This window comes from Oryctolagus cuniculus, chromosome 5 (assembly GCF_964237555.1).
Source record: "Oryctolagus cuniculus chromosome 5, mOryCun1.1, whole genome shotgun sequence".
In the NCBI taxonomy this organism is placed as follows: domain Eukaryota; kingdom Metazoa; phylum Chordata; class Mammalia; order Lagomorpha; family Leporidae; genus Oryctolagus; species Oryctolagus cuniculus.
The window spans coordinates 21,895,464-21,922,688 of NC_091436.1; the positions used below are offsets into that span (position 1 = coordinate 21,895,464).

Consider the following 27,225-nt stretch of genomic DNA (forward strand, 5'->3'; position numbering starts at 1 on the left):
TTCATGAAAGGGCATATTATGAAAAAAATACTATGTAAAATATTTTTGCACCAAAATAAACATACATTTTACTTCTATTCTCATACATTTTTAAATATGTATTTTGAAAGATAAAGTTACAGAGAAAGAGAGACCGAGAGAGATATCTTCCATCTACTAGTTCAGTCCCCAAATGGGCGCAAAGGTCAAGGCTGGGCAGATCTGAAGTCAGAGCCAGGAGATTTTTCTGTGTCTCCCATGTGGGTGCAGAGGCACTTGGGTAGTCCTCCACTGTTTCCCCAGGAGCATTAACAGGGATCTGGATCAGAAGTGGAGCAGCTGAGACTCAAACCAGCTGCCTGCACTGTAGACTGCAGCTTTACTTGCTACGCCACAGTACAAGCTGCTTCATGGATTTTTTAAAACATGTACATATATGTGAATGTGTGTGTGTATATATTTTTATATATACATACATATAAACATCATATGGTACCTCACACACATGCACACACACACATACACACACTGGAAAATCTTTGCTGCATCCACAATGTACTCCTCATCTTTGCAGGGCAGGCATTCTCCATTCTAATGGACAGGACACATGACTCGACATCAGAATGTTTGATTTGGAGTCTTTGCTAGCATTTAATGATAGATTATGCTACTTGGAATTATCACTAAACTATTTAGGCCTTATGGAGTTCTCATGGGTAATATAAGGCTTGTAAGGTGACAGGTTAAGATGGCATTTGGGACACTTGTGGCCCACCTACGATTGCCTAATCTAGATTTCTGGCTGTTTCCAATTCCAGCACCCTGCTAATGTGTACCCTGGGAGGTGGCACATAATGGTTCAAGTACTTGGGTCCCTGCCACCCATGTGGGAGACCAAGATTGAGTTACTTGCTCTTGGCTTTTGCAGTCTCAGTCCCGGCTCTTGTTGATATTTTGTAGTTATTTGGAGAGTGAACTAGAAGTTGGAAGAGATATATCTCTCCCTCTCCCGCATTCTCAGTCTTTCAAGTAAATAATCAATTAATTAATTTTTAAAAATAAACCATATAAGAAACTATTTTGCAATTGATACAAATGCACTTGTTTTCTGGTCTAAATGTTTGTGTATCTACCAAATCCCATTAATGAAAATCCTTACCCCCAAAGTGATGGCAATAGAAGGTGAGGTCTTGGGAGGTGATTAAGTCTTCAGGACATAGCCCTCAGGAATGGGATTAGTGCCCTTGAAAGAATGCCTAACAGAGCTCTCCCGTCCAGTTAACCACATAAAGACAGACAGTGCCACACACGAACCACAAACTAGGCCCTCACTAGATTCCAAATCTGCTAACTTGCTCTTAATAATAAATTTTGGGGGTTTATAAGCCACATAATCTATGGTACTTTGTTATAGCCACCCAAAATGACTAACAAAATATGAGGGACTATCACAATGATATTCAGTATTAATATGAATGTCCTTAACTATTCTGTTTATTTCTCTTATTATAAAAAGAGTGGACAACATTTTTGTGGTGGCACAGCCATTTGTCTCTCAGTTACTGGAGACTCTGATAGTCTTGCATTTTATTTGCATGTTACTATTTACTTTAAGTGAACTATAACTCATGTGCTGGTTTCCTAAAACTCTATGCCTGGTGCCCCCTGCCTGGCTCTGCAAAGTGAGCTTCTTTTCTGCAGTACCAGTGCAGAGTTCTCATCCTCATGGACTACAGTAGGAGTCATGGCCTCTTGTTCTTTGCACATAAATGAAGAAACTACATGACAATTAATCAAAATACACACATTCCTCTTCCTGAGCCCCCCTTCCCCACTCATGATCCCCATTCCCCTGTGCAATCCATGCTGGAATTCTCCTCTCTAAACTGGTTCAGACCCACAGTTCTCACCCTGCACTCCAGGAAACTACTCCCAGTCAGTGCAAGTCGGCTTCTGAAATCTAGCAGCCTACTTGTTTCGACCAATAATATAAGCTTGTTGGCTTTTCTGCCTGTTTGTTGTGTGAAAATTATCCTGTCGGCCACAGGACAGCTGGTGGCTTCTCCACATCCAGACTCTTGCAATTTCTACAAATATCTGTACCCTAAAGGGAAGATGACTTTGGGAGAGTCAAAGAAGTTTCACTGTTCCTGGTGAACAAAACTTACTAACATGGTGCACCTGGAGCATAGAATTCATGTCTTTGCTTTCCTGACTTTGAGCTAACAGAGTCACTATCCTTCTTGTTACTGAGATATTGCAGAATATTCTTCAGAAGAGCTCTGTTAGTAATATCCAAGTGGATAGTAATCGTGGACCAATGACTGACACTCATCCTGAGATCAATGACTCTGATATACTACACCAATATATTTCCATTTTAAAATCATCATGGCTGTAGAATTTGTGAATGTTAATGATGAGTAGCTTTCCTATTTGTTTCCATTAATTTTTGTGTTTTACTTGATATTACAATATCACCACTCTTTTCATACTTCCAATGAAAGCTTTGCTGCAACGCTAGATTTAGAATAACTTTTTCTTATAAATCATTTTCCTAAGAGTTTTATTTCAACCTCATTATTTGGTCTTTCTTAGAGGAAATCAGTTCACACTTCATTAGCATTTAGAGACTAAAAAATTCACAATATTTTTGTATGAAAGCACATTTTTAAAAAGCACCAAAAACTGGAGAAAAAATAAATGCTTAAAGATACCAAGGGAAAAATATTGACTTACTGAAAAGAGGCTGCCTTGTACTATGTGCATTAATGAATGTTGGTCTTTTCTCTTGACCCCAGAGTCTCTTTCTGACATGTCAGCTTTATTTCAAATATCCTCATGCTGTAAATTACATCTTCACAGCATCCTCGCAATGCATTCAGTTTATGTTGTGTGATGATTAACTAAAATAATCACAAGAGGGACCAAAGGCTTGCATGATGATGTGACAGGAGATGTAAGTAGAGGGATGTGATTGAAACAGGAATTGGACACAGATTATGATGCCTGATTTCAAGCAGGAGGAAATGATCCTTGAAAAGAGACTCAAGGGAAAGCTCATAATTTGCATATGTAATTAAAGATGAAAGAGAAACAAGCTAAATTTGTGCACTTACATTTTTGCATAACTTGACAAGAGAGTGAGGAGGAGGAAAGTTGTATTTATGGAGTGTCAAAAATGCATCTAGCCATGAGCTAAGCATGTTTTGCATGTTTGCTTTGGGAATCATGAAGGAAGGTTTACATTGCAAATCCAACCCCTTTCTAGCCCTAGTTTCAAGTAGAACTGAGGATTACAACTATGGGTTCAAAGGGGTGGGTGACTCAGTCACAGACTCACTTGTTCCTTCTGTACCATTTCTTAAGGTGTTCAGTGCCCTGAAGCATTGCACTTGACAGGTGCTGGATTATCCATCCATCCCACTCACATTCCAATCAAAACATGCTCCCACCTAAGTGGTAACTTGGAAAGACTCTGATAAATTCATCATTTTAATTACTGATAATGAATTATGTCACATCCATTTTAAAGCCATTGGATGTTTCAGGGAGAAGCCACTGAGTTCCCACAAGGGACTCTCTAAAGGTACATTATGTATAAATCAAAAGATGAGATCTGCTGAGAATTTTTTAGGATCAGCCTCTTACAGTGCTTCTGAAATGGCATTTAAAATGTTGCCAAGGGCCAGTGTTGTGGTATAGGGGGTTACTCCGCTGTCTCTGATGATGGCATCTCATAGGGGCAGCAGTTCAAGTCCTAGATACTCCACTTCCAACCTGACTCCCTGATAATATGCCTGGGAATGCAATAGAAGATGGCCCAAGTACTTGGGCTCCTGCACCCACATGTGGGACCCAGATGAAGCTCCTGGTTCCTTGCTTTGGCTTGACCCAGCCCTGGTTCTTGTGGTCATCTGGGGAGTGAACCATTGGATGGACGATATTCTCTCCCTCTCTCTCTCTCTCTCTCTTTCTCCATCTGTAGCTCTGCCTTTCAAATAAATAAATTTTCAATGAAGAAGAAGGTTGTAGGCAATGTTGCTAATTCTAGGAATAGCTAAAAGGCAGCGTAATGTGGTGAAGATCCCAAGCCTTAGAGTCAGACTTCGCTGTTCATCCACTTGCTCTCTGTTGTGATTTCGAGTTTCTTAGTTTCTCTGATGCTGTTTTATTAGCTGTAGCAGAAGGATAATGATACACCTCAAGTAGTAAGGATTAAATTATTCTGTCTTCTTCTACTGTAACATAACGTATACTTTCTTAAAAAAGCTATAACCCAGCAAAATCACAGGCTAAAAGATAACATGGCTGACAAGATTGTGGGCACATTGATCAGCAGCCAAACAGGAAATTTTCCTTTCTGCTACAGGTTTTTCTCATTCCCGTCCTGCCACTCTGATTATCCCTTTCCTGGGAAAATGTGTATGCATGAACACAACTATTCTTGATACTGACATCATTCTCTGAGTATCAATTATGTATGAGCTAACTGTTGGTATTGAAACAAGTATTGCAGAATAAACAATCTTTATGTAAAATGACTTAAAGGGAATATTTAGGTTATGTTTTTCTTTGCTTCTTGGTTAATTCTATGAAGCCATACAGATTTAATCTCAGAAATAAAATCCTCCTCTTTTTCCCAAAAGTTATGTTAACAGAAATATGACTTAGCCAGAGAAAATGGGGCACAAGGGTAGGGCTTGGCTTTCTTCACATACTAAGTTCTTTAATCAGATACAATATTCAAAATGGTTCATGACTAAAATAGTACTGTGACCAATCAATCAGATCATTCAATACATCTGCAAACCAGGTTTTTTTGTTTTGTTTTGTTTTGTTTGTTTGTTTGTTTGTTTTCGTTTCCTGGGATTGCAGCAAGGTTCCAGGCACTCTGATTAAGAGCTGAGTAATATCTGGGGAAGGGGATGGTAGCACAGGCAGAAGTGAGGGTTCCAGGTGTCTACTAAGAAGCATTTCAATCTTTTAAAAAGCAGAGGTATTTGGTAAATTTCATGTATTGTCAGCCCTTATTTTGAGCTGTCTAGTTTTAACTGATTCTCACAACACCCAGAAACCATAGAACTAAATGGAGCCATAGTTGCCTTCTGCCTGGCTCAGGAGGCTCACAAGGGTATTCATACCCAATACTGACAAGACTGCTTTACCTGCCAGGAGCATCACCTTTCTCGTCAAACCACACCTCCTCTCCAGACACGCCAATGAAAGAGGACTTGATGAGGAAGTCCAGGAGTTTGCTGCCGTCAATGGGCTTCATGGCATCACAGAGGCCCACATGGCCAGGGCAGAGGGCATGGTGCATGTTCTGCAGACCATGGGCCATGGCATAGATGGCATTGATGACAAACCCCATCTTACTGTCTTGGACATAGTTTTCTTCTAAGCTTTCATTGCCTGTAAAAATAAAAACAGATCACTACCAAGGTCACAAGAATGAAGATGAGACCTGCATGTTTAATTCTCAAATATTTTTCAGGGCTCTCAGAGGGAATGGAACATCAGAGACATCGGCAAAGAACAAGCCTGCCTGTGCAAGCTTTGTACTTGTGACTAGCTGTGGTGAATTCTATTTGAAAACAGTTCATTCGATTTCATATTCTTTATTCAATCATGGTTTTATGAGGTATGAAACAAACTCTATAGAGGTGAAAATGAAGAACTTTAAAGTACTGTAAGGAAATTCTTAAGGAGCCATGGAAATAAACTCTTATTCCCTCTTGATTCTCAGGGACTTACATTAAAAAAGAGACTTTTTATTTCATGGTATTAGAAAAGCATATTTTGTATCTTCCAAGATAATCCACAATTCATGGTAATTCAACTTCTGAACTATCTAACACCTGATATTTGTGTTTGATGATTCCTTTTTTTTTATCTGTGGGGCCACAGAAACCCACTTAGAAGAAGGACTATGTAGTCTAGATTTATTTATGTCTAAAATTGAAAGTGCAGAATTACTTAAATCAGACTTCATAATTATTAGAAATCAGGGTAAAATGTTACTCAATGGAAGAGTCATACCACACATTAATTTTAGCTTTTAGTTTTTTTTTATTATTATTTGACAGGTGGAGTTACAGACAGTGAGAGAGAGACAGAGAGAAAGGTCTTCCATCCGTCGGTTCACCCCCGAAATGGCCACTAGGGCCAGCGCTGCGCCGATCCGAAGCCAGGAGCCAGGTGCTTCTTCCTGGTCTCCCATGTGGGTGCAGGTGCCCAAGCACTTGGGTCATCCTCCACTGCCCTCCCGGGCCACAGCAGAGAGCTGGACTGGAAGAGGAGCAACGGGGACTAGAACCCGGCGCCCATATGGGATGCCAGCACCACAAGGCGGAGGATTAACCAAGTGAGCCACGGTGCCAGCCCCAGCTTTTAATTTTTAACCCATGAATTTCAAAACCCTGCAATCCTTTCTACCTATGCCACAGGTGCATATACATTTCCTAATTGCCAAGCAGTTGCACAAGAACAATATTGAGTTGGATGTAAACTCAATGTATTGTCAGGATAAACATTAGGGCTGACATATGGATGCAAAACTGGGGGACCAGTTGGGTTGCTGAAACAAAGGTAACAAGCATGGAAAACAGAACAATTTGGAGCACAGCATTGGCATAACTCAGAGACTTTGTACTTCTTCCAGAACTCTGCTTCTCTCTGCTGTGGGCTTTTACTCCATTCAAAGCCATCAGTGAGTCTAGGAGAAGTATACTCAAAGTGCCACAAGTTAGAAAAGTTGCACGTGTAACGGCTTATAGTGTTGGGAGCAACATGAGGTTCTGTCTACTCTCTGCCAGCTGCCGTCTTAGCTTCAGCCTAACTAGATTACTGGCCACTAAGAATTCTGGGCTAAAAAATAACAGAGTATTTAAGAAATTAGACAGCTTAGAATGTTTAGAAGGAATGAGATTTTGACTTTGATAGTCATCTGGGACTGAAAAATAAGTTTCTAAAAAGTTCTGTTTAAAGGCTGATCGGTTTAGATGTAGTTGAAAATACATATACTGTAAGAGTGAGAAACAAAATAGTCAAGCCAGTTGAAGGGGAAAAATGTTCAACTTGAACTCACCTTTCAGTTTTGACTCATAGGGCATTGTTAAAAATGTACATCAAGGTGGCTAAACCTAACATAAAGCATTACATATTTCAAAATACTAGAACAGAAGATTTTGGGTGTTCTCACTACAGGAGTTTGATAGATATTTAAGGTATTGGATGCATTTTATTTTTGGCTGATTTGATCATTGCACAAGGTATCAGCATTACAGGTATGAAATATCAAATTGTACCCTATAGATATGTGCAACTATTGTATCAATTAAAAATAAAAGAAACATTTTGAAGAGCATAATTTATTAAAGTAATTTTTTTTCAATTTGAAAGGAACTTTTTCAAGAGGAGATATAGAATAAGAGAGACACAAAAGACACTTTAAAATCAGAACACAAAGAATAAAAGGAAGTTATATGAAGAAGAAAGTGAAAATCCTTCTTGCAAAAATTTTAACTTCCATTAAGTAGGATAAGTTATGTCTATCACCCAGACTTGCAGTCTTTGTCCATAGTGTTCTTTCCCTCCCTTTCCAAACTTGACAGGATAATAAGTGATAAATTAGTGCCATCTCTCACGTAAGTTTTATTTTTCGCTCTCCCCAAACCCCAAGTACTGGAGCTAAATATGAAGGCTACCAGAATCAGAGCAATTAACAGGAGTCAAGGAAGATGGGGGAGGGAGGAGAGAAAGGAATGGGGGAAGGGAGAGAGAGAGAGAGACTGGCAATGCAGCAAGCACTTAAAGGGTCTTGTCAGTACCAAAGCCATCCCCCTTAAGTTGCAGCTACTGTAGCCAACAATGTGAGAATAAACACATAATGTTCCTTACCCACTGGAAAATGATATCTTAGGGACAAACCTTAAGGTCACTGAGTTTCTGTTCTTGCTTTTGTAACTATCACTTAAGATTTATTTTATATAAACAAAACATTTTATGGTGTTCCCAGTATAAATGTTTTAAGCAGTGGTTGTCTCATCCATTCAAATGAGTGGATAGCTCATTCATCAGCACCAGGATAATAACTACTCTGATTTCTCTGAAATCAGTGTTCTCATTTTGATTATTATTTCAGGTGATCATATAACTTATTTTCCAAACTAAGTAACTTTTCAGGGTGAAAATAAGTGCTAGAAATAATTATTCTGAAACATAGATGTAAACAAGGACAACTGGGGAAAAAGGATACCTATCTTCTAAGCCATGTACTTTTAAAAATATTTTATAAAAAATTTATTTATTTATTTGAAAGGCAGACTTACAGAGAGAGAGGGGTAGGCAGAAATAGTGAGATCTTCCATTCATTGGTTCACTCTCCAAATGGCTGCAAAAGCCAGATCTTGGCCAAGCCAAAGTCAGGTAACAGGAGCTTCATCTGGGTTTCCCACATGGGTAGGAGGGACCAAGTATCTGGGCCATCATCTGCTGCTTCCCCAGGCACCTTAGCAGGGAGCTGGATCAGAAGTGGATCCACGACACTGTCATCCACATGGGTTGCTGGAACTGTAGGCACTGGCTTAACTTGCTATGCCACAGTGGTGGCCCGGCCATGAATTTTCTATTGACTATTGACTGATCAACTGAGGGTGAAATTTAGATATATATTTATATATGCATACCAACAATATATGTATATATGTATGTATATATACAATCTATGCATATATGTATGTTGGTGTATATGTATACCAACAATAAAAACAGCTACCATTTTTAGTGTTTGCTATATACAGTCCTCAATAAATAGCTCTAATGTTCACCATTATTCTACCAAATAGAGGCTAATTTCATTCCTTACAGATGAGGAAAAGCTGTGACATATCCAGGTCCAATGCCTCCCAGGTCCTTGTTGTTTCTGTTGCTCTCAGTGGCAATGCAGGTGGAGACAGAGAAATCCAGGGAGGAGCTATTTTTCTGTTGGTATAGGATAGAGTATCTTGGGGCCTGCACTGTGGTATAGCAAGTGCCGGCATCCCATATGGGAGTCAGTTCGAGTCCCAACTGCTCCACTTCTGATCCAGCTCTCTGCTATGGCCTGGGAAAGCTGTGGAACATGGCCCAGGTCTTTGGGGCCCTGCATCCATGTGGAGACCTGGAAGAAGCTCCTGGTTCCTGGCTTCAGATCAGCACAGCTCCAGTCTTTGCAGCCATTTGAGGAGTGGACCAGCGAATGGAAGACTTCTCTCTGTCTCTCTCTCTGCCTCTGCCTCTCTATAACTCTGCTTTTCAAATAAATGAATCAATCTTAAAAAAAAAAAAAAAAAAAAAAGAGTATCTTGCTGTGCCTCACCATCATGGCCAAGCCTGGTTTTGGACTCTACCTGGGATGATTCCAGATGTGTACAGCTGTCTTTCTGACTACAAGTCTTGGTGCCAATTTATGAACAGAAAATCATGGAACAGAAGCTCTTCCTATCAGCATTTGTCTTAACAGAGAGCCAGGAGGCTAGACACAAGCTTCTAGCAACTATTTGCAACATAGAAGTTTGTATCTCTTTCCAAAATAAACAATGGGTGTGTTTGTGTCAATCTGAAATGAGCACACGTATTCCCCTGCCCTGGCAGTCCTGTGGCTCTACAGATAAAAGGGGTCATAATGTCCCTTCAGCTACCACTCTCTCTGACCCTTGTTGGCTCTAATCTAATAAAATTGAACTTCAAAATGCATGACATAGTTAGAAAATTATGTGGGCTTTACAGGATCATTTAATTTTGCATAGCAACTATCCCAGATAATGTTTCAAGTGTCCATCATCTAACAAAACAAAGCATATCACAGCCTCCCTTGTTCCATACAGATCCTATATTTTTCCTGACCAGTGAATAGATAATTGAAAACTAATAATATTGCCTCTTGATGGGAAAGTAAAACAATGTGATTCCCTGGGGCTCGGTGCCTTTTCATAACACTCATTCTAGAGTTAATATTGAAAAGTGGATTTTATGATTTATTTTTGTGGCGTATTGACTATTATAGACCACTAGGGTGTCATTAAATCATTACCTTTTCTAATAGGCCAAATGGAAACAAATAATTGAGGTTGACTGTGTTTATTTACTTTCAAAAGAATGTCTGCCTAACTGCTTCATGGTGGATTGTGAAAATAGCTACCTTAATTCTAAACAGTAATCTCATTCTTATTGCAAAAGCACGACAAGAGCTATAAATTGCTACCTGAGTGCAGCAGCACACAGGACCTCCACAGGGATAGGAACAGACAGTCTACATTACAGCAAATTCTGGTTGTGAGAAGGATAGGCACTTCTGCTACCATGCAACAGAAAGAATTCTGAACTAGTTGCATAAAACAGCTGAGATCTAGATGCAGTTCTCATGATACGTAAACAACAGATATCCAGCAAGCCATAGACAAAGGTCTTGACATGCCTGGCCCATTTCCTACTCCCTCAAATGGAGCAGATGGAGCCAATTATCTTCCTAAAGATCACTTTCCTCTCTAAAGTTCTATGCTTTCCTTTTGCAATTCAACATTTATTGTCCTTGGCAAAATCATTCATGTAGACTATCTTTTCCATTCTTCCATGACAATATGAGATAGACTCTACTGCTATCATTTTACAAATATAAAGAATAAAGTGCAAGAAACCTACACCAGACCTGGGTGGGACACCTTATCTTCCCTTCCCACTCTGCTTCTTTGTGCAGAGACTCCCGCTGAGTAACACCTCACAGACTCATCTCCCGGAAAGAGGACATGTTCACCTTGCTGGAAGATTTAGGAAAGATTTAGGTGTGCTTAACTCAATTGTCCCTCCTTTATTTGGAGCCAGGCAACTGACTTGAAGATTCTGGTTGGTTCTCTTGCTGAAATCTATGTGGTGTTTAGCTATTCAGCTGTAGCAGTGACTGGACAGGTTAATCTTTAGTTCTGGCATCAAGAGTGTGTGGTGGCCACATATCTAATCAACGTTCTGAATCCAGTTTGGTGCTTCCTTTGTCATTTTTTCCAATTTTTAAATCCAGTGAGGTGTACCTCACATACAAAGAGGTCTTCCAAAAATTCCTGATAAAATAATTCTATTTTCCATAAACATTTTAGAAATGTTTTTCTAATATTAAGGTGCAGAGATCTTTACTGTATAAGGTCAGTGCATTCTCATATATCTATACACCTGTGTAAAGATTGCCCAGCTCATGGAAGTATTTCCAAAAACTCATCCATTTATCCAGGGTGTCCTTATTTATCCCAACAATATTTTATGGCTTGCAATATGCAGATCCTATGCATTTTATTCTTCTGGTACTACTATAATTGGTATATTTTCTAAAAAAACCTCTGTTGCAACTATATAAACATATTAATATTTGTATACCAAACTGCATTTTGAAAGATTGCTAAATTTACATATTAAAGCTGACCTTTTTAAATTATATTAAATGTTTTAGTTTGAATATCTAAAGCTGAAATATATAGACAATAAGTCAAAAGAATGCTTATGTCCAGTAAAGTGCCTTTGTTGATGACTGTTATAATTGTTTTAGTTTCATTTTTGTTCAAATTTTAATTAATTTTTAACAGATTTAATATGATATATACATATAAGTTTAAGAAAATAATGATACTCTCTTCCTCCTTCCTTCCCTCTCGTCCTCTTTCATTTTGCCTTTCTTTTTTTTTTTTCAGTTTTTGACATAACATATTTTAAATTTACATAACAGTAAAAAAGCTTAATACTTTGCTGAACAAGAAATTTAACAAGTGAAAAGCAAAAAGAACCTAGTTTAGTGGGAATATACACAATGGCTATATGCAATTTGACCCTGCAACCCTACAACTATGCTAGTTGTTCTGGTGGCAATGACTTTTCCAATCTAGGCTCCTGGAGTTAACTTTCAATTAAAATACACACACAGACAACACAACAAGCATTCTTCTGTCTCATAAAACAAGGAAGCATTTGGGAAACATTCGTGAACATGACTCTCTCTGGAGATACACATTTCTGATTTCTTGGCATGTGTAGCTTCCCAATGCTTTATTTTATCCAAATCATTACGTATTCAATACATAACTTGATACAATCCCAATTCAGATCTAAATAGGAAGAGCTATAGTTATTTTAATTTGTTAACATATCAAGCAGAAATGATTCATATTCTTTTAAATTGTCCAAGTATTAAAGTTATTGAAGCAGGATTAATCAGGTCATTTTAAAAAATGATAACCTCGGCCGGCGCCGCGGCTCAATAGGCTAATCCTCCGCCTAGCGGCGCCGGCACACCGGGTTCTAGTCCCGGTCGGGGCGCCGGATTCTGTCCCGGTTGCCCCTCTTCCAGGCCAGCCCTCTGCTGTGGCCAGGGAGTGCAGTGGAGGATGGCCCAGGTGCTTGGGCCCTGCACCCCATGGGAGACCAGGAAAAGCACCTGGCTCCTGGCTCCTGCCATCGGATCAGCGCGGTGCGCCGGCCGCAGCGCGCCGGCCGCGGCGGCCATTGGAGGGTGAACCAACTGCAAAGGAAGACCTTTCTCTCTGTCTCTCTCTCTCACTGTCCACTCTGCCTGTCAAAAAATAAAAATAAATAAATAAAAATAAAAAAAAAAATGATAACCTCAAAGGACTTCAGTGCCCTCAATTTTGCTTGAAGGCCTGGTCTGGTAAATTTCCCTTAAGCTTTTCTAGGGAGAATTTGTGATAAGATTCAGAACGGTTTAGCTTAGACTATGCTCAAGTTTAGGGTTTGTGAACTTTTTGTTTGTTCTGACATTGTGTTTTACTCATTGTCTAAAGGATTCTCTACTCACATCATAGGAAAATATGACCGTTTCATTATTTTCTATTAATTTTATTAAGATGTACATTAAGTCCTATGTAGGATGCAAATGCAGAAAGAAAGGATCTTTCAATCAAGCACATGTTATTAACTTTAGTATTATTAGTTTAATTTCTATTGCTTAAACTCACTTGGTCTTAACATATGCAAACAATACATTTTTCTAAGTACATCATCAGAATCTATTGTTAAAAGAGAAATTTCCCAGTTACACAACACATAAACTGCATGCCCCTTGCAAACTGTTGATAATCCATGGCAAGCCTTCAATTCCTTAAAAATACTATTGCATTTAGCTAATTCATATTTCAAGTAATTATATGTGAAAAACAAGTACAATTGTTGATATGTTTCAGTGATGTTGCTGATCTGTCAGTAACATTCAGTTGTACTACAAGGGTCTTTGTTTCACCAAAGAAAGGAAATGAGGACAGCTTGCTGTGTGCCTTTGCTTTTATTATTGATCTGGCACAAAACAGTGCCATGGAGTTAAAACCAGGCTCCTTGCAGTTACTAATCTGCAGTAAGCATATGGCAGGTAACCAAAGAAATAGACTATGTTACTGAGATTTGGCAGCTTGGCCAATGTGGGAAATTCAATTGTTAAAATTCATCAGTGCCAGCTAGCTCCCTTCTCACCAGCCTGCTGGGTCAGAATCTTTGCCAGGTTCATTTCTCTTAGATTTCTTCATAATCTAAAAGGGTAGATCTATGCTTATAGCTCCACTTCTTTGTGGGTGATAGGAAGGGTGTTTCATTTTAGACATATAAGTGAGCACCATAGTTTAATGTTTTTATGTTCTGCTTTGAGTTCATATCAGTGGCTTATCCTTTTTGAGTACCTCTAGTTTCATACAGCATTGATTTTAGCAGAGATAATAATATAGCATGAATTTTTCAGAAAAAACAAGAGCTGTATGTGGAAATGCTAATTTTCTCTGATGTATTCTATTTAGAGTCTAATATAACACCCTTTAGTAACCAGGATAGTGTCTTCCTTATTACAAAAGCAAAACCATACAAGTCATATGACATTAGCATTGCAGAGCCAGTTTTACAAATGATTTCTGATCAATTCAATGCAGTCTGTATAATTTTACAAAATGTGGTACATAAAAATGTCTACAGTGAGATGAAATAGTTTCATATATCTTCTGGAAATTCATTTGTCTACTGGATATATGTATTTTGGGTTTCCATTTAAAATTCCTTTTCGTGGGGCATTGTTGGTTGGTATTTTACATTGATATTTATTTAGATCTATCAGCCCAGGTAGACCATTGCAATATCTGTACCAGTGTTGCAATTGTGGGAATTTCTTGAATGGTATGTTGTCTTTTCTATGGTGTCTCCCAACAGTGCCTTTCAAAATAGTCAAATTTAAAATGCCAAGGGCCCAATAAAATCATACAATTCTCATGGCTAGTGAAATTTTAGCCAATATCTGGTACAGAGTTTAAAAGTAGAACTCCTAAGATTAATACTGTCAAGAACATACAGGCAAAGAGCTGTTAGCAGATCTTTTGAAAAAGCAAATGTATGGTCCAGACTTCATACAAATCTATTTGAATATCCAAATTATGCTGGCTGTGAAGAGCATATTTACAGAAACAAGAATGGTAAACACAATCCTTTAATGAGAAAAATCACATTGAGAGACCAAAGGGGGATCAAAGGGCTAATACAAAATGGAATATAAGCACTATATACTTGTTGTTAAAATTATTTTTCATGGGTTATCTACTAACAATTCTGAAATAGCTGAACATTTGTGTAACAAGGCTGAACAAATAAATAAATGAATGGCAGATATTAGAAACCAAGTTTACTACTGGTACTTGGAATGTTACAGGAATGGAGGTGGTGACTTCAGCATGAATTTAGGATTAGTTTAATATATAAACTGATGCATTTCTACATAAATATTATAGATCTGTGTCTACATATGAATTGGTGTACAAACCTTTCCCAAATTCTGTCTATTGAAGCAAACAACACCCCATTAGCAACAAGTATATCCATTGTCCAGATCTTGGTTTCCCTTTTTTTAAAATTTTTATTTAATGTTTACAAATTTCATATATTTCATGTATACAGATTTAGGAGTATAGTGATACTTCCCACCATACCCTTCATTCCACTCCCCCTCCTTTGCTGCTGCCCACACTCCCACCTTTCCTCCTCCTTCCTCTCCTATTTTGTCTCTTAATTTTTACAATGATCTACTTTCAGTCTACTTTTCTAACACCATTCTCCAATAAAAAAGAATCATATCCTTTTGGAGAAATAATCAATTATAAGCAGGGGCAGTAATTGTACAAAATAAGCTTTAAGAACCTTACAGTGTCAAAAAGTGAGGAAGTACTTAACAAAACAGTAGAGATATGTCAAATGGACACAAGAGCCAATTGAAGGATTTCCAATGGCCAAAGTAAGAACAATTAGAACAAAATAAATAATGTAGTATTAAATTATAATCCAAATTATAATATTAATACTGATATTGATATAAAATTTTAAATAAGAAAATAAATGGAGAGAAGAAGAAAGAAATCTACTTTACAAAATAATTCCAAATAATTTATGCAGATATTTAAATCTCAGTAAGGTGGAAACTAACTCCTACCTTTTAAGTACAAGATACGTTTAGTAACTTGTTTTCAAAGAGTTCAGGAAAAAGAAGAACAAAAAAAGGAAGTTAATACTGGAGAGACCTGGTTAACAATATTAGCCAAGTGTTAATAACACCATCAGTGATAAATTGATGGTATACACTCTTCTTTTGAATTTTTATTCATATAAGGAGAACAGATTTCATATATTTCATAAAGTTCTAAGAACTTCTCTCTTTCCCTCCTTCTCTCAGTCTCCCCTCTTTCCTTCTTTCCCTTTAATTTTTGCAGTAACATAATTTCAATTTGCTTTAAAATCACAGACTCAAAGCAGCACTAGCCATGATGTTCAACAAGTGAAAAGTAGAAAGACCACTGTTCCACGAGGATATAGACAAGGTCTAAAAACAATAATCAAATTATAAGGTGTTATTACATTCTTAAACATTGGGATGGGTTTTTTTGTATTCTTTATTAGCTACCACATATCCTAGAAAACATGCTTGTCATTTTAGGATTCACTTATTTCACTGAGCATGATGGTCTCCAGTTGTATTCATTCTTTTGAAAAGACAAGATTTCATTGGTTCATTTCATTTGTGACTGATTAGTATTCCATAGGATATCACTTTTTATTTACCTGGTCATCAGTTGATGTACATTTGAGCTGATTCTATGTCTTACCTATTTTAATTGAGCTGCAATAAACATGGGGTTACAGATGACTCTTTCATTTGTTGTTTTCACTTTATTTGGATAAATTCCCAGGAATGGGATGTGCTGATGGATCTATTTTCAGATTTGGGAGGAATCTCCATAATGTCTTCCATACTGGTTGTACAAGTTTACAATCCCATTAACAGTGTATTAGGGTATTTGAATACTTTTCTCCACATCCTTTCTAGCATTTATTATTTATTTATTTATTTATTTTTTAACTTTTATTTAGTAAATATAAATTTCCAAAGTACAGTTTATGGATTACAATGGCTCCTCCCCAAAACTTCCCTCCCATTCGCACCCCTCCCATCTCCCACTCCCTCTCCCATTCCATTCACATCAAGATTCATTTTTAATTATCTTTATATACAGAAGATCGATTTAGTATATATTAAGTAAAGATTTCATCAGTTTGCACCCACACAGAACATGAAGTGTAAAATACTGTTAGTTCTAGCTATAGCATTAATTCACATTGGACAACACATTAAGGACAGAGATCCCACATGAGGAGTAAGTGCACAGTGACTCCTGTTGTTGACTTAACAAATTGACACTCTTGATTATGGCGTCAGTAATCTCCCTAGGCTCTAGTCATGAGTTGCTAAGGCTATGGAAGCCTTTTGAGTTCGCTGACTTAGATCTTATTCCGACAGGGTCATAGTCAAAGTGGAAGTTCTCTCCTCCTTTCAGAAAAAGGTACCTGCTTCTTTGATGGCCCCGTTCTTTCTACTGGGATCTCACTTGCAGAGATCTTTCATTTAGTTTGTTGTTGTTTTGTTGTTGTTGTTTCTTTCTTTTTTTTTTTTTTTTTTTTTTTTTTTTTGCCAGAATGTCTTGGCTTTCCATGCCTATAATACTCTCATGGGCTCTTCAGCCAGATCCAAATGCCTTAAGGACTGATTCTGAGGCCAGCGTGCTGTTTAGGACATCTGTCATTCTATGAGTCTGCTTTGTATCCCACTTGCCATGTTGGATCGTTCTCTCCCTTTTTGATTCTATCAGTTAGTATTAGCAGACACTAGTCTTCTTTGTTTGATCCCTTTGACTCTTAGACCTATCAGTGTGATCAATTGTGAACTGAAATTGATCACTTGGACTAATGAGATGGCATTGGTACATGCAACCTTGATGGGATTGTATTGGAATCCCCTGGCACATTTCTCACTCCACCATTTGGGGCAAGTCCGATTGAGCATGTCCCAAATTGCACATCTCCTCCCTCTCTTTTTCTCACTCTTATATTTAACAGGGATCACTTTTCAGTTAAATTTAAACACTAAGAATAAATGTGTGTTAATTACAGAGTTCAACCAATAGAATTAACTAGAACAAAAAAATACTAAAAGGGATAAAGTATTAAATTGTACATCAACAGTTAGGACAAGGGCTGATCAAGTCCCTGTTTCTCATAGTGTCCATTTCACTTCAACAGGTTTCCTTTTTTAATTTTTTTTATTTTTGGTTGATGGCAATTCTAACTGGAGTGAGATAGAAATCTCATTGTGCATTTTATTTGCATTTCCCTGATGGCTAGTGATCTTGAGCATTTTTTCATGTGTCTGTTGGACACTTGTGTTTCATCCTTTGGAAAATGCCTATTCGTGTCCTTTGCCCATTTCTTAACTGTATTGTTTGTTGTGTTGTTGTTGGATTTCTTGAGCTCTCTACAGATCCTGAATATTAATCCTTTTTTAGAAGCATAGTTTACAAACATTTTCTCCAATTCTCTTGGTTGCCACTTCATTTTGTTAAGTGTTTGCTTTGCTGCGCAGAAAGCTTCTTGCAATCCCATTTGTCTATATTTCTCTTTATTTCCTGTGCTTCTGGGGTCTTACCCAAGAATTCTCTACCTATGCCGATGTCTTGCAGACTTTCCTCAATGTTTTCCTCCAGTAATTTGATGGTATCATGTCATTGATTTAGAACCTTGATCCATTGTGAGTTGATTTTTATATAAAGTGCAAGGTAGGAGTCTTGTTTCATATTTTTGCCCATAAAGATTCAACTTTCCTAACACCAAGATCCAATTTTCCCAACACCATTTGTTGAAGAGACTATCCTTTCACCAGGGAGTGATTTTAACTTTTATGTCAAAGATTATCTGGTTTTAGATGCATGGATTAATTTCTGGAGTTTCTGTTCTGTTCCATTGATTTATATGTCTATTTTGGGCCAATACTAGGCTATTTCAATTTTAATCTGATATTTTGATGGCTCGGGCTTTATTTTAAGATTGTTTAGTTCTTTGGGGACTCTATTGAGAATGGTACTTCAGCTCTGTGGTATTGCTGCTTAGTGTCCCTGTTTAACCAAGAGAAACACATTAGCTAGATTACAATTTAAAGGAATTCTACAAAACACCTGACCAGTGCTTAAAAAATTGTCAAGATCATCAAAAGCAAAGAAATCTTGGGGATTTTTTACCCTGAGCAGCATAAACAGATGTGAAAAACAAATGCAATGTCATTTCCTAGATAGGACTCTAGACAGAAAAAGAAAAAAAAACTCATGAAATCTGGAAAAATGTTTGGAGTTAAGTTCATATTAATTTATTAATGTTGGTTCATTAATTGTGGCAAATATCACACAGAAACATAATATGTTAATAGTGAAAACTGGATGCAGAATGTAGAAGAACTCTCTGTACTATCATTGCAAGTTTTCCATAAATATATTCTAAAATGCAGTTTATTTTTCTAACGAAAAAGAATTAGCATCACATCTGGCCCCCTAAGTGATAACATGATGCAATGCTTGCTATATGACAGAAATTCAATTAGGTGTTCTATCTATATTATCGTATTAATCTCACAAGGACTTGCAATATGCATGGCTTTATTATCTCTCATACAATGATGAAAAATCTGAGGACTAATGTATATGCAATTTGCCCACGACCTTAACGCTGGATAATGGTAGTCCATAGATTAATACTCAGTCTGTCTAACTTCAGAACTCTCACTTTTAAGTACTGTGTTCCACTGCCTCTTCTTTAGTTTCAGCCAGAAGTGACATTACACTCAGCAGCAGGAAGAAAGATGTGGTATTTGCCACCATATTAATAAATAGTTGTGTGTGTAATAGAAAATTTGTCCTTCATCACAGACCACATACAATCTATAAGGAAACCTACAACATTTTATCACATTGTAAGTTTGCCACATGAGATTTATCTCTAATGAATGATATTGATATAGAGACAGATTTTTTTCTTGGATCTTTCATATAATTCTCCAAAACATCACTGCATAGATGGGATCAAAACCAATAAACAGAAATATTTGGAGTGGGCATTTGGCCTGTCAATTTGGATGTGGGCAAGATGTTCCTCTGGCACATCAGAGTTCTTGGAATCAACTCCTGCCTACAACTCCTAACTCCAGCTTACTGTTCATGCAGACTTTGGTAGGCAGTGGTGATGGCTCAAGTAATTGTGTTCCTGTCAAATGTGTGTGAGACTAAGATTGAGTTCTTGGCTCCCAACTTTGCAGTCCTGCCTGTTGATAGTATTTAGGAAGTGAACTGGCAGATGGAGGCTCGTTCTGCCTCTCAAATAAATAAATGAGGATTTCTTTTTAAAAATTGCAAAGAGACTCACCACTAAGAACCAGAATTCTAAATTTGATGACCCTCAGATTCTCCTAGGCACAAGAAATAGATAACAAATCCCCACAAGGTTGTATCTGAAGTACCACGCTGCTACACAGTCATTTCCTCTGACAACAGTTGCCTCTTTCTTAAAAGCTTGAAGTTCCAATTCCACTGGAGGAATCTTATGTTCTAATGGGAAATAACCACAGAAGAATAACTCAGCCATCTGTTTAAGCACACAGACCTTGGGGCAGGCATATAGTTTTGGCTGTTGGTTTGGAGGCAAATGATAAGAATGAATTTTGAAGAGAATCTACAGGATCATAAGGAGCTCTCTTCAAGCAGCACCTGTGTCCTATACCTACAGACAGGCAGACTACACTGTTGAAGTCAGGTCTTTGCAAACTGACCACGCTTCAGCTTATGAAAACATACTTGTCAAACATGTGCTTGAGAAGTATATGGAATTCAGCATCTCTGGCACAATAGTTCTGTTGATTGTGGGACTTTTTTTAGTGACTTAGGGGAAATCTGCTTTCTAGGATGACATGTAGTACACACTTTTTGGATTAGATCTTCATCATGAGATTCAGCCCTACTGAAATACTAATTGGGCAACATGGCCAGATTTTCCCAGATGGCTCCTAGCTATTCTTAGATGAAGATATATGGGACAAAAACAAATGTGGTCAAAGCGTTTCACTGTTACACTTACTCCTTGTTCATTTTTATTTCCAAAGTGGACTTTGCCTTTTTTAAACTTAATATTTTATTCATTTTTTAGATAACATTTTAAGAATTACATGATAGCTAAGGACTTAGTGGCTCTACTAAGCAAAGAGTTAAAGAAATAAAAAGGAAAAAGGACTATAGGCAAGGGTATAAACAATAGCCAGATGAAAAGACATTAAACTTCACTCATACAATGTAACTTATAAAATAATCATAAATCATTACAACTTCATTAGTATATAATTACTATCAGTTTGCTTGGCAGAGAGCTAAAAGAAAGCTTGACAAAGTACTGTATTTGAATTAAAACTGATACAGGGGCCAGCGATGTGGCATAGCAGTAAAGCCACTGCCTGAAGTGCTGGCATCCCATATGGGCGCCAGTTCAAGTCCTGGCAGCTCCACTTCCGATCCAGCTTTCTGCTATAGCCTGAGAAAGCAGTAGAAGATGGCCCAAGTCCTTGGGCCCCTGTACCCCATGGGAGATATGGAAGAAGCTCTTGGCACCTGGCTTTGGATTGGTGCAGCTCCAGCCATTGCGACCAATTGGGGAGTGAACCAGTAGATGGAAAATTCTCTCTCTCTCTCTCTCTCTCTCTCTCTGCCTCTCCTTCTCTCTCTATGTAACTCTGACTTTCAAATAAATAAATTAATCTTTAAAAAAAAAAAAACCCTGATACATATGCAAGTTCTCCCTTACATCTGGGTGCTAAATTTTTTTAAAGTAGACTTTTTTTTTTCATATAACAAGACAAACATATTCAAGTGGGACTTGGAATTTAGATGAATTAAGTGTGCTTCACTTTACCCAGTGTGTCTATTTGATTCTCAAAACCACCTAAATAAGGGTCTAGTTCTAGAAAGAAGATGGAAGGGATCTTGCCATTCTACTAACCAGTAAGATTCCAAACTAACAAAGCAGAGATGATGGACCAAGGTTTTTCACAACCAAGATTGAGGAAATAAACGATGGGCAGCTGTAACTCATCACCAGGGAAGAAAACGTCGAGACTGATATATTACATTTACATTAAAGCATGTATTATTTGAGGGCAATTTTGGTTCTGGGTGCAAAATCCAGAGGTAGCAGAATCTTTCTTATCATTTGTGTATGTGTACTTCGACATGATGAGTTACATAGCTTATATATGCAATGCAAAGCATTATATTATTTGAGGGTCTGTTGTTTTTCAGAAACCTCCAAGTGAACTGAACACAGAAAGAAGAAACCTTCTCATTAAACAGGGCATGCTGAGCTGCCACAGCACTGTTGGTGAGGCTAGAGATATGGTTTTGGTCCCTCTGCACTGATTTATTAAATAGCTAGGAATGAAAAGGTAGCAGCAGAGTTGAACTCCACCCTGAATGAGGGATAAGAAAGCCATTTCAGAGATTACTTTGCTGAGAAATGATTGCTGTTATCATAGCATCTATATTCATCATGTATATAATCACAAATATTTGAGAAAGGGAAAGCAGGGAGAAGATTGGTCAGCATGACACTGATGCATTGATTAAATATGATAGCTTCTTCTGGTGGTGAGATCAAAAGGAAAATGATTAAAATCAGCTTCTATAAGGACATTCCAGGGGTTGGCACCATGGCATAGAAGATAAAGCCACCACCTGCAGTGCCAACATCTCATAGGGGCACTGGTTTGAGTCCTGGCTGTTCCACTTCCGATCCAGCTCTCTGCTATGGTGTGGGAAAGCAGTAGAAGATGGCCCAAGTCCTTGGACCCAGCCCACATGGGAGACCCAGAGGAAGCTCCTGGATCCTGGTTCCTGACTCCTGGCTTAGGATCGGTGCAGCTCTGGACATTTTGGCCATCTGGGGAGTGAACTAGCAGATGGAAAACCTCTCTCACTCTCTCCCTCTGTCTCTGTAACTCTGCCTTTCAAATAAATAAATACATCTTAAAAAAAAACACACAGAACTGGCACTGATTTTTCAGCTGTGTTCCCTGAGCACTTACAGAATTGTAAAGTGAGGGCAGAAATGATTTTCCTTTGCCTTAGCAGTTACTTAATCACAATAATCACAATCACCAGGTATGTCTCCGACTGCTAACCCAAACTAGAATAGCACACAGTATTCTTTGGAGGATTTTTTTCAAGTTAGATTAGTCCAGGGAAAGGCTTGTTTTGTGTGCCAAAGAATATTGTGGTTTAGCAATGACATTCTATTGTCCCTGACTTTCTGAAGTTGAATGCTATTGTTATACCAGTTATAGAAGCCAAGAGAAGTTTCTGATCAAAAAGAAAAGTATAACTGAGGACAATTTTGCTGCCAGAAATCCCACCATAGCAGTCCCCCTATTCCTGCCAATGACAGAACTACCATCGCATTGTCAGAGTAGACTCAACTTGAAATGTAAGCACAGAATATTTGCATTCATTCAGTAATGTGTCAGACAGTTATATTCTGTATTATCTAAGTCGTTCTCATTGAGAGAATGACTTCCTTTTCAAAACGAAACCTGATATGAAGACTGTTGGCTATCAGTTGAGATTACTGAATAAAAATATAATACAAGATGAAGTGTCTATTCAACATATTATTCAAATCAGAAGTTCCTAATTCTATAGAAATAATATAAGAAGCTGTGTAAAAATGAGAAAAAATGAAGTGGGAGGATCAGGCAATTATTCCAGTCTGAGGCCCTAAAGGAGAATGTTCTTCAAATATCTTAAAGCCAGAATCAACATTATGTTCCAATTTATGCTTGTGAACTGAGAGTGGTTAGAAGAGAACTGTTTAAGGCCCTTGTATGCTTAGTTCTCTGATGTAGTAAAGACATCAATAACTGAAATGATAGGGATTTTCAATAGCTTTTAGAATAAAATTAAAGTGAGAATACCAGGTCATTCATGGAAGCTATTCAAAAAAATAAAAAATTTAGTACTTCAATGATTGGAGTTTCATTCTGAAAATTGCTCACTCAGCCTTCCATGGAGCATGTTTCATATGTCTTACTCTGTGCTATTTGCATAAAATGAAGAGTAAAATTATTCATGTCCAAGTGTAAGGGCAGGGGCATAGAAAGGAACCAGTCACTGTTTCCTTCCACTCTATGGAAGATATTCACAGAAGGGGTTGGACATAAGGCAATTGTCTTTATGCCATGATATTAATAAAAGTGTAAAACAGAGATGAAATACCAAGAATGGAGTGGCCATGGTTAATAAAGGTTATAATAACAGGCATTTTTATTGAACTTAATACTCAGAGCCCTTATGGACAGGGAAGTTTAGATTTGAAGCAGTAAGTCAAAGGAAGTCCCTATAGTCTTCAGCATAGAAGGCTGAAGCCATTTCAGGGCACTATCACACCTATATAGGTCTCATTTCCTGCATGGCATCTGGTCCACAATGAATATTCTAAACACACTTGAACTCACAAGTTTTACTCTAATCTGTAGACACCCACGTAGTCCTGAAGAATACGGATGAACCAAGAAGGCACAGAAGGCAAAGTTAACACGCTCTTATTAATTGAAACTTGGACCCCAGACAAATTCAGAATTCAAACAGAATGTTATCACTAGATGGTAACTTTGTTACAGCTGAGCTTGTTAGACTCAAGCAATGTTAACCTGTTCCCTCTTTTCCATTTCCATTCAACCAAAACCTTAACAACCTAGAACTTGAATTATATCACCACTGAAAAGGTTATACTGACAAAGCCCAGTAAAATGGGACCATTATCTTCTAGACTTAATCTAATGTTTTCCAATTTTTGTGGAGGTTAGGAATAAAGGATAAATTTATTTTTTCTGTTTGCCCAAAAAGTGTTTACCTTATTATATTTCTGATTATTTTGTTGTTATAGCTCTGTTGCAATAAATTGCTCAATCAAGATATTTCTTTTAAAATGACGTATTTATTTGAAAGGAACAGTGGCAGAGACAGAGAGAGAGGTCTTCTATCTGTGGTTTCACTCCCAAAATGGTTGCAATAGCCAGATCTGGGTCAGGCCAGGACAGGTGCCAAGAGCTCTGTATGGGTCTCCTCAATGGGTGGCAGAGGCCAAAGCACTTGAATCATCTTCCACTGCCTTCCCATGTCCATTAACAGAAATCTGGATAGGAAGTGGAGTAGCTGGGAATCAAACCAACATTCTGGTACAGGATGCTGCTGTTGCAAGTAGCAACTTAATCTACTGTAAACAGCACCACAACACCAGCCTCCTGAGATATTTCTTTAGATTCTTGATAGATTTTGAAAAATTGCCCTCCTGATTTGTTCTATCATCAGCTGCATTTCTTAATGTCTGTTTTACCACATCCTAACCAATATTAAACACTATCATTTTGTGAAATATATGTCAATATATGACAAGTGGAAAGTGATTTCTTTATTTAGCTTCATTGGCCTACTGGCAGTAAACTTTTTCCTTCTTGTGATTTATGTATTCCTGTCTGTTTCCTCATTGCCTTTCAATTAATGGTGATAATATTTATGATAGTATATTATTTTAAATAGCTACAATTTTTATTCATTATGAATTTTGTTGATAATAAACACAAAATATGTCTGATTTATCAAGCATATCCTTGTGCTATATCTTTCAAACAGGAGGAGTAGTTGAAACAGTGGTTTCTGAATTTTTGCCTTAACACAGATACCAAGCTCCATGAGAAAGCTAGGTCTGTGCAAACAGCAATATCAGGGATTAGGAAGCTGGCTTAATACCTTTGTCTTTTACTTTTGCACGTTTAGTTTAGTTTTTGTATTTATTCTATCCAATGAACATTTAATTTATTACTAGTTTGTGAAAAATGTCAGAGTCTTTGATGGTCACTTATGATCTTACAATCTTTTTCTATTAAAGGGGGAATGTAGTAGAAATCTGGGACATAAGGAGGCTGGGTGTGGGAATTTTTGCCAGGATTTTTTTCCCCAGAAATTCAATTCCAGACCCTTCACTATGTTGGGCTGGGGTCTGTATTAGACAGGTGCCTGGGCTGCTGCATTTTACATCACTAGAGGACACACCATTATCAGAGAACAAAATGATAATGGACACTTGGATTTGTGTAACAGAAGCCCTTCCTAGGCCAGGGTCAGGAACATAAGTGCAACAGGAATGGGAGAGCCCAGACAGGGAATTATAAAACAGGAAGTAAAGAAACATCACACAGATTTCTGCAATCTGACAATTCTCAGTGTGGGAACCCTTTTAATGGGCAGGGTACAGGGCAGGACTTCACTCTCTAGAAAAGGGATTGTTAAGAACAAGTCCAGTACTATAAAATCTACCAAGAAAGGACTCAATCACAGTGGACATACAGAAACAGGTACTGGAACTGGGCATGACGTGGAACTGTGGCTCAAGATTAAGCAGAAGAATTAGCATTACTGAGAAGAGGGTAAAACCAGGTCAAGACTACATGAAGCAAAGTGACTCCTGTTGAGTGAAGAGAAGTAATAGATAATCTTGGCGCTTTATCTACATCATCCTTACCAGGAGCACACCACAACCCAGCTGGTGGGGAGTTGCTAACAGCAAATCACAGATGCCACCATTTATGCAGAAGCACCCCAAGGAAAACTGGAGATGCTCAGCAGGCAGGCTCTAACTCCCCACCCTTGATCCCATAGAAAAATTCAATGACTGACATTGGGGTACAAAACCTGGCCTTCTTGCTAATTCTGGGGTTAGTGTGTGCTCCACTGCATCCTCATGTGATCAGACAGAATCTTAAGATATCTTAAGATATTTCTTAGGTTATTTCCAGGCCTTTCTTCTTTTCTTCAGAACATATCTCAATAAGTCATTAGAGAATTTTGACCTCTGACTCTGCTTTTCAGGAACTTACCCTAAGATAACCTGGAATCTACCACACTGTACTTCATAGATGGAGGATTCTAATCCTGTTCCCAACTTTCCTACTATAACATCCAAATCTGATTGTGAGGCACTTTTGTCGATCTCTGTCAGTATTGGACCTTAAAATGGTCTTCTAAAATTCAGACTCTTGGACTCCAACATCAGCCTATAAAACGAAAGTTACTGTTCTTGGGACCCAGAGTACTGGGGAAGTGTCATGCATTTTAAACATTAAGAATTAGAGTAGGGTGAAGTTATTTGTAACTATCAAGCAGGAGGAAAATGAAGAAGAGAAGCCATAAGAGCTGGGATTGAGAGGCCAAGCAGAAGTTGATGTTGAATGGTTAGCAAACACAATGTAATGCAAATAAAAGGCATCTTAGAGATGAAGGCAACTTTCCCAGGAGGGATTCAGAGCACAGAGATATTCACTAGAGGATTAGGAAAACTCTTTTAGTTCCTGTAACTTCATTGACCTTACAAAATGACATCAAATGGAGATAGTAAGGCCTTCCCCTAAACAAATGATATATGGACATTATAGAGATAAACTTAAGCAGTGTGCTAAGCACTTCAAAAAGGTTGAAAAAAAAGGAATTACATAAATAAAATTTATAACACCACTAATACCTTCCTGGCTGACTCCCAAAACCACAGCCTGGTTTTGAAGTCTTACAATATTCATGAAGCTCTAATGAAGTTCAAGAGGCTACACATTTCATTTGCAAGGCATCAGTCAATGAAAGAGATTTCTTAATTGATATCTAAATCATTCTTAACTGAAGAAATACCCACAACTGGAGAGTTATGTTAAGTTTAGTAGTGAGACTGCAAAATGTACAACTTTTTTCTTAGGTTTTAGCTGAACTTAAAAGGAAAAAAGACTGTATA

At 37.8% G+C, this 27,225-nt stretch overlaps 1 protein-coding gene across 2 annotated transcripts in view; it reads right to left on the minus strand.

The window, feature by feature from the left end:
- GRM1 (glutamate metabotropic receptor 1) overlaps window positions 1–27,225 on the minus strand; it is a 447,639-nt gene that overhangs the window by 73,206 nt on the left and 347,208 nt on the right. For both annotated transcript variants that reach the window (XM_002714863.5, XM_051855288.2), the window contains exon 4: window positions 5,148–5,394. In XM_002714863.5, the coding sequence (XP_002714909.2) occupies window positions 5,148–5,394 (247 nt within the window). The remainder of the gene's footprint in view (window positions 1–5,147; window positions 5,395–27,225) is intronic.